The sequence below is a fragment of the Lissotriton vulgaris genome, chromosome 10 (assembly GCF_964263255.1).
Source record: "Lissotriton vulgaris chromosome 10, aLisVul1.2, whole genome shotgun sequence".
NCBI classification, from domain to species: Eukaryota; Metazoa; Chordata; class Amphibia; order Caudata; family Salamandridae; genus Lissotriton; species Lissotriton vulgaris.
Window position 1 is genome coordinate 11,698,781 of NC_141698.1, and position 9,579 is coordinate 11,708,359.

Sequence of the window (9,579 nt, forward strand, 5' to 3'; positions counted from 1 at the left end):
ACGCAATCAAATGCCTGAGCAACAACGGAACTACCTCATAGGTGGACTCCTCCCCAATCAAATGCCCGAACAACAACAGAACTACCTCATAGGCGGACTCCTCCCCAATCAATTGCCCGAACAACAACAAAACTCCCTCATAGGTGGACTCCTCCCCAATCAAATGCCCGAACAACAACAAAACTACCTCAAAGGTGGACTGACCACGCAATCAAATGCCTGAGCAACAACGGAACTACCTCATAGGTGGACTCCTCCCCAATCAATCGTCCGAACAACAAAACTACCTCATAGGTGGACTCCTCCCCAATCAAATGCCGAAACAACAACGGAACTACCTCATAGGCGGACTCCTCCCCAATCAATTGCCCGAACAACAACAACGAAACTACCTCATAGGTGGACTCCTCCCCAATCAAATACCCTAACAAAAACGGAACTACCTCATAGGTGGACTCCTCCCCAATCAAATGCCCGAACAACAACGGAACTACCTCATAGGTGGACTCCTCCCCAATCAAATCAAATGACCAAAAAAACGACAGAACTAGGACTGCTCCCGAATCAAATGCCTGAGCAACAACAAAACTACCTCATAGGTGGACTCCTCCCCAATCAAATGACCGAACTACAACGGAACTACCTCAAAGGTGGACTCCTCACCAATCAAATGACCGAACTAAAACGGAACTACCTCAAAGGTGGACTCCTCCCCAATCAAATGCCCGAACAACAACGGAACTACCTCATAGGTGGACTCCTCCCCAATCAATTGTCCGAACAACAAAACTACCTCATAGGTGGACTCCTCCCCAATCAAATGCCCAAACAACAACGGAACTACCTCATAGGTGGACTCCTCCCCAATCAATTGCCCGAACAACAACAACAAAACTACCTCATAGGTGGACTCCTCCCCAATCAAATGCCCGAACAACAACGGAACTACCTCATAGGTGGACTCCTCCCCAATCCATTGTCCGAACAACAAAACTACCTCATAGGTTGACTCCTCCCCAATCAAATGCCCGAACAACAACGGAACTACCTCATTGGTGGACTCCTCCCCAATCAAATGCCCGAACAACAACGGAACTACCTCAAAGGTCGACTGACCACGCAATCAAATGCCTGAGCAACAACGGAACTACCTCATAGGTGGACTCCTCCCCAATCAAATGCCCAAACAACAACGGTACTACCTCATAGGCGGACTCCTCCCCAATCAAATGCCCGAACAACAACAAAACTACCTCATAGGTGGACTCCTCCCCAATCAAATGCCCTAACAACAACGAAAATACCTCATAGGTGGACTCCTCCCCAATCAAATGCCCGAACAACAACGGAACTACCTCATAGGTGGACTCCTCCCCAATCAAATTAAATGACCAAAAAGCGACAGAACTAGGACTGCTCCCGAATCAAATGCCTGAGCAACAACAAAACTACCTCATAGGTGGACTCCTTCCCAATCAAATGACCGAACTACAACGGAACTACCTCAAAGGTGGACTCCTCCCCAATCAAATGCCGAAACAACAACGGAACTACCTCATAGGCGGACTCCTCCCCAATCAATTGCCCGAACAACAACAACAAACCTACCTCATAGGTGGACTCCTCCCCAATCAATTGTCCGAACAACAAAACTACCTCATAGGTGGACTCCTCCCCAATCAAATGCCGAAACAACAACGGAACTACCTCATAGGCGGACTCCTCCCCAATCAATTGCCCGAACAACAACAACAAACCTACCTCATAGGTGGACTCCTCCCCAATCAAATGCCCGAACAACAACGGAACTACCTCATAGGTGGACTGACCACGCAATCAAATGCCTGAGCAACAACGGAGCTACCTCATAGGTGGACTCCTCCCCAATCAAATGCCCGAACAACAACAGAACTACCTCATAGGCGGACTCCTCCCCAATCAATTGCCCGAACAACAACAAAACTCCCTCATAGGTGGACTCCTCCCCAATCAAATGCCCGAACAACAACAAAACTACCTCAAAGGTGGACTGACCACGCAATCAAATGCCTGAGCAACAACGGAACTACCTCATAGGTGGACTCCTCACCAATCAATCGTCCGAACAACAAAACTACCTCATAGGTGGACTCCTCCCCAATCAAATGCCGAAACAACAACGGAACTACCTCATAGGCGGACTCCTCCCCAATCAATTGCCCGAACAACAACAACGAAACTACCTCATAGGTGGACTCCTCCCCAATCAAATACCCTAACAAAAACGGAACTACCTCATAGGTGGACTCCTCCCCAATCAAATGCCCGAACAACAACGGAACTACCTCATAGGTGGACTCCTCCCCAATCAAATCAAATGACCAAAAAAACGACAGAACTAGGACTGCTCCCGAATCAAATGCCTGAGCAACAACAAAACTACCTCATAGGTGGACTCCTCCCCAATCAAATGACCGAACTACAACGGAACTACCTCAAAGGTGGACTCCTCACCAATCAAATGACCGAACTAAAACGGAACTACCTCAAAGGTGGACTCCTCCCCAATCAAATGCCCGAACAACAACGGAACTACCTCATAGGTGGACTCCTCCCCAATCAATTGTCCGAACAACAAAACTACCTCATAGGTGGACTCCTCCCCAATCAAATGCCCAAACAACAACGGAACTACCTCATAGGTGGACTCCTCCCCAATCAATTGCCCGAACAACAACAACAAAACTACCTCATAGGTGGACTCCTCCCCAATCAAATGCCCGAACAACAACGGAACTACCTCATAGGTGGACTCCTCCCCAATCCATTGTCCGAACAACAAAACTACCTCATAGGTTGACTCCTCCCCAATCAAATGCCCGAACAACAACGGAACTACCTCATTGGTGGACTCCTCCCCAATCAAATGCCCGAACAACAACGGAACTACCTCAAAGGTCGACTGACCACGCAATCAAATGCCTGAGCAACAACGGAACTACCTCATAGGTGGACTCCTCCCCAATCAAATGCCCAAACAACAACGGAACTACCTCATAGGTGGACTCCTCCCCAATCAAATGCCCGAACAACAACAAAAGTACCTCATAGGTGGACTCCTCCCCAATCAAATGCCCTAACAACAACGAAAATACCTCATAGGTGGACTCCTCCCCAATCAAATGCCCGAACAACAACGGAACTACCTCATAGGTGGACTCCTCCCCAATCAAATTAAATGACCAAAAAGCGACAGAACTAGGACTGCTCCCGAATCAAATGCCTGAGCAACAACAAAACTACCTCATAGGTGGACTCCTTCCCAATCAAATGACCGAACTACAACGGAACTACCTCAAAGGTGGACTCCTCCCCAATCCATTGTCCGAACAACAAAACTACCTCATAGGTGGACTCCTCCCCAATCAAATGCCCGAACAACAACGGAACTACCTCATTGGTGGACTCCTCCCCAATCAAATGCCCGAACAACAACGGAACCACCTCAAAGGTGGACTGACCACGCAATCAAATGCCTGAGCAACAACGGAACTACCTCATAGGTGGACTCCTCCCCAATCAAATGCCCAAACAACAACGGAACTACCTCATAGGTGGACTCCTCCCCAATCAATTGCCCGAACAACAACAACAAAACTACCTCATAGGTGGACTCCTCCCCAATCAAATGCCCGAACAACAACGGAACTACCTCATAGGTGGACTGACCACGCAATCAAATGCCCGAGCAACAACGAAGTGAATTAAATTCTCCAATTCTCTATACTGCTATTTTTGTATTACCCGCCTACTGGTAATGTTAACGCTCGCTCCATTTGTAACGGCATTTGTAAACCAGATTAAAAAAAGAAACAACATTGCAACTGGGCTCCGTAAAATAAAAAGCGACATGCATAAACTATGGAATGAGATGTGCTTCCTTTTTATACTTTAAAGCAAATCCGCTGGCTAATCAGAAGCGGGAAAGAGTCGCGATTTACCTTACAGCATTACCAGATGTTCGATTCACTAGGTCATTTCCTGCCAATTCAACAACTTTCTTGAATTATTCATGGTCTATCATAATTCAAAAGACAATTGTTTTGGTTTTTTCCACACTGACCAAAAGAGAACCCAAGAAACATCAGTCACCTCTTGCGCTACAGCGCCATACAAAACCGGTGACGAATCTGAAATTGGACACATCCAAATAGAACTAAATTGGCATTACACTCAATCTACGTAAAACAGCAGCGGCAAAACCAATAAATAGGCCTGGCATTTTTATTACATTTTTTTTTTAAGATCTGGCTACAGATATTTTTCACTGCCTGGAAGTCCCCATGTTCATTCTTCAACAAGCATTGGTAAAGCCAATAGGTCTCCCTTATAATACAAGTGAACTGTTGGCTTTGCCTGTGTTTGTATGTAAAATATTGTTTAAAAAAAACAAAAACATTTTAAAATACTGGAGGAAAAGTAAACATCTTATGGCATCTGAATACGACATTGAATTTAATGTTTTTATCTTTATAAATTGCATGGTTTCTATTTCAAGTACTTTTCACTCCGGATACGCTGATCAGAATTTATACAGAATAAGGCAGTGAAAGAACGTAAATGGGATTATTTCCACAGCAAATCATTTTACTTCCCTGAGCCAAAATTGTAAACATATGATGCAATTATAACATATAATGCAATATAAATATATAAAAACCCTATTTGATGTATACCATCTTTTTGAGCTGGATATGCGCCTTACGATTACCAGTACATTATACTACCAATGCTTATCCCTATGCCGACCTTTGCGATTTCTCAAAAATCTTTCTTCTAGCTGATGAAGCCTAACTAGGGATCTCAAGCTGTGTTTAACTTTAGTTTAGCAAGCAAATAGCTAAATGTCATCACCCTCAAAAGCAGCAAATATTCCACAATATTGCTCCATTTAAATAACAGATAATGCAAACCAAAAAACTTCCTTCATTGGGGTTTTCCAATTCTGAAATATCTGCACAATTCATTTACAGACATTTAAATGTGTGCTAGAAAAAAATGACAATGCACAGCCTTCCTCAAGCACTCGTCGGGAGCCAGCCTGATTGTCAAATAAATCCTCTCACATTGAAATCAGAGAGAGAAAAGTAAACACCAAGCTCCCTGGAAGACAGAGCCTGACATTTGACCACAGTCTTTGAATGCACAGCAAATGTGATAAGATAAGAACAAGATTTAAAGGCCTGTTTACAGAAATACAGTACTGGTTTAAGAGTACAGTATACAGGGTTGGGCAACGGGAGGGACAAACCTGCGCTGGACAGCATAAAAGAAAATACAGCCAGCAAATAGAAAGCAAGCAACTGTGAGTAACAAAACACAAAGACAGTGGTAAACAACAGGCAGAATACATTCCCAGGAAAGCTTTCCGAATGTCCCCAAGATGTTGTTAGCAAACCATGCAGCTGTGCTGTCTGGTAGGCCTCAACCTGAAAAGGTATAAGTTATAAAAAACCAAAATTTAAAAAAATATATATATTTTTGCTTCTGTAGTCGGTTATGCACCTGAACGCGGAAAAGCACAATCAGTGTACACAGGGCACATTATCCCCCAATTCATCCGTGGGACCCATTTATGGCTTATATCTCTTTATTATTTTTCAAAAAAAATTAAAAACTAATTCCCCACGTACAACCACATGGCCGGTGGGAAGACGTCAGACTTTAGAAAAGAGAGAAAGGATAGAGCTTATGAGTGTAGATGAAGAGAAATATAAGAGAGAATTATGAGAGTCAATCTGAGATGTTATCAAGCTGGACTAGTGGGCTCCAGCATCCATCCTGGTATTCTGCTGCAGTGTTGTGGGACCCATTTAAAGGAGGGCTGGGCACAGACCGGGTCACAGTGCCCGATTTGTAACACGGACCCTGGAGGGCCTGAGAGACTTCAAGGGTGTAAAGCTCTTGACATCCCAATAAAGCCCTTGATCGGGGCACCGCTTACCTCTCTGGTCAAGCTCAACAAGTAAATGTTAACTCTTTCTGGTATATATCAGACCTGGCTTACAGTCTCCCCAAAGGTCTTGACTGTGCCCCGTCACCTTTAACATATCCAAGTCACTAAGCTGGCTTGCCACCTTCTGTCAGCAGAATTTACTTTATTAAGCTCCATGTATGCAAGGTATTTAGGTTTATGTGTACTTTTAATTTATGCATGGAATGCAGGTCAAAGTGTGTAATTACACTGATAATAACAACCTACACAGCACACGATTTAATCAGAATTATTTTTGCTAAATAATAATAGGTGTTGATTACTACTCTACTTAATAGTAAGCAGTTTTTCAACCTTGTAAGAAATAAAAATTGAATCAAACCAGCAAAGGTATTAACATCAAACAGAGTGGCCCTGCAAAATACAGGCAGGTGTTTTCATTAAACACATATTACACCACCTATAATACCTAGATTGAAACTCGTGACCTGCAGAGTACACAGGAGTCCAAACAGCAACCCCATTAATCCACTGAGCTAACTTCTTGAAATTAAAACAAAACTGTAACCAGCAGGCTACACTCCGAGATTTAAAGCTGTAGGGCAGTGATCTGACTGGAACTAAAGAAGTGTTGCTACTCTGTACCAAGAAAAACCAAAGGTGATGATGGACGGAGCGTTGACAATACAAACACTCACCCCCAGTCAACTGATCTGGGTTTAATCCATCACCGTTCTTTAGCTCACTCCACCACCCCAGTTCAGACATGGCCATATGCAAATCAGTCTGACCCTGTGCCTCATGGGAACAGTCCAGCCCAAACTGCCAAGCCATGTCTTTCCTGGACCGGAATCAAGCTTCCCAGGACCGGTTTCTGGCATTACAGCCATCTTCAGCCGGGCTTGCTTGACTCCTTGGTCCCATGCTAGCGACAGCCTGTGTGTTCCCCTCCCCCATCATCTCTGCCAGCCCTGACGAAGGTGCCTCACACCGAAACGCGCGTTGGCGCTACCATCAAGAATGGCAACACTATTCCATCTAATTTGCCCTCCCTAAGTTGCACCCCCGTCCATGCAACCATAAGTCCAATCTTTTTGTTGCAGGCGAAACGAGATTTACCCGTGTGAAGTGGTTGAACATGTGTGAGTATGAATGACCCCCGTAAGATGTGAGTGTCTGTTGATCCCCCTGAAATACCCTGGAGATAGTGGAACACCCAATTCTTTGGAGAAAATCCTTTCCCCACATGAAATGATGAATCTCATTGATGTTTTTTATTATTTCTAGAATTTGCTAGCTTTTGACTGTTTCTTAAAAATGACTGATTGCATCACAACAAATAACAAAAAAATATATATTTTCTATAAAAAGATGAATTGACTGTTATCTATCTGTTGTCTTGGGTCTTGATATTCATTTGATATTGCTCCCCTCTAACCAGAATCGGATCCTGTATAGGACCCCTTTTTATCAACCTTGGCAGGGTGTTCTTTTCTAATTGCTCCTCCTGATTACGCACCTTTCTACTCAGTGAACTTTAATCCACCACCCGGTTTACTCGGTGGAGGACTGTTTGGGAAAAATACGTTTAGCATCTCCGTTTGCTCCAGATACTTTCCATCCGGGATCCAGCATAGGGGACCCAGTGCTGTGGAAGAGGCCAGGCACTGCCAGTGGCTGACTCAAAGGGCAGGTCTGCTGCAGATCACTGTGCACGCCTGCAGGTCATTATTTACTCTCAGCATGGCTGCCCCGGAGTATCTTTTATAATGTAAATAAAACGAGGTCCATGGAATTGTGTAATAATAATATATTTAAAGTCCAAGTGACTGTCCCTGGGGCTGGATGCTAGTGACACTGATGATCGTGCAAGAGCCTGTTGTCAGAAGCTTGTATGGTCACCATTACACCAATGTCCAGTCGAATTGCCACCCAGGTTTGGATGGCAGATCGCAAGACCCCACTCCACACAGACTCCATTTGAAGGGTAAGCCCTTTACGTATTCCACACCACACTTACTCATGGAGCTAGGGCAAGCCCCCATGCAACCCTCCACTGAGGCGTGCCCCACAGAACAACCTACAGCTGCAGACAAATTCAATACCAAAGCAGAGACAGCCCAGGTAATTGGCGAATGTGAACTATATACAGAATTTACAACGTTTCATAACAACATAACATTACAAGAGCTGGACCCAGGAGAAGTGCTTCCACCTTTGTAGGACAGGTCTCTCATCATTTCAGAAAATGGGCCTGGCTATCTAAGCAGGACTACTAGAAAGAGACAGCACACACTCAAGTGAGTGGGACTATCCTCTTTCCTTTCCTCAATGTCATTTACAATACCAATAGCTCAAACTTTTGCAAATGCGAGACCTATTCCATTGCAATTGCTTGTTATCCCTAATACCTTCATTGCATCCCAATAAATTTAAGGAAGCCAACAGGAAGTATTCCCGAGGTCTTGCTTACACCCCCCCCCCCCCCCCTTCCGCCCCCCGGGAAAAAATGGTTGGGAGCCACGGCCAGCTGCCAATTAGGTCAAGGGAGCCACGGGTTGAAAAAGTTTGGGAACCACTGGTCTACACACTTAACACAACAGTGAATCAGGAAGCTTTCCATCAATAGCAGGTAAAATGTACACAATTAGTGTATAGAAAGAGTTCATAATTGGCAATAGTTGAAAGTGTAATCTTTCCCATAGTGAAGCACTGTATTAAATTATAAAATGTATGCCAGCCACTCCTATGCACAACCAACCCCAGTTTAAGTCAAGGCAGCTCTGCTGACTTTCAGCACTCCATTGTAACCCCAGTCTCATCTGTACATGACGTCAGTCCTCTCTTTGTGTCTACACCTGCATGACGTCAGTCCTCTCCTTGTGTACACCTGCATTCTTGCCTGTAACGTCAGTCCTCTCTTTATGTCTACACCCTCATTCTTTCCAGTAGCGTCACCCTCGAGCAGGCTTTAGTCTAGTCCTTCCTCCATGTCTACCCGGTAGTCCTTTCTCTATGCCAACTCTTTCCCGTTGGTACGCCCACTCCCGTTCCTCCTAACGGACGCCTCCGGCTAGGCCCGCTCTACCTTAAGCCTGTGGAACACGCTACTCGCCAGGGCCGCCTCGGGGCCGGCCGCCGCCGCCTCGAAGCTGCCAGTGTCCGCCATCTCCCGCCACCGTCCGCTCAAACCTCGCCGCCCGCGGTAATTGGTCGAGCGGCGGCTATTAGCAGAGGCCACGCCTCTCCCGGCACGGACACGCCCAGCGGCCGCCATCTCTGCCCACGGTTTATGCCGTAGGACCCGCCCCTCTCGATGGGAGCCGCGCTCATTGGCTGCTTGCACTTGTCAATCAATTCCATGGGTCGATCCCATTGGCGCGCTGGGTCGGCGTCTCTTTGGAACCGCTTTTATTTATCTACTAGAGTACACTTGTCTTCCTAATCCCAGGTATTTTGATTGTTTTACCATCAGATCAGCAACCTCTGGGAATGTGCATGCACAAAAATACAACATTTCAACCCCGTGTTATAATATTTTTATTATTTAAAACTTCTTCATAGAAGCCAACAGACCAGATTCATGTGGGAGACATCTGAACTGG

General features: G+C 45.3%; 1 protein-coding gene across 1 annotated transcript in view; it reads right to left on the reverse strand.

Annotated features, from left to right (window-relative positions):
* Positions 1-9,192, reverse strand: part of HAUS7 (HAUS augmin like complex subunit 7) — a 104,085-nt gene extending 94,893 nt beyond the window's left edge. The window contains exon 1 of the mRNA XM_086940199.1: positions 9,063-9,192. Coding sequence (XP_086796325.1) covers positions 9,063-9,143 — 81 coding nt within the window. The 5' untranslated portion in view covers positions 9,144-9,192. The remainder of the gene's footprint in view (positions 1-9,062) is intronic.
* Positions 9,193-9,579: the final 387 nt, after the last annotated feature.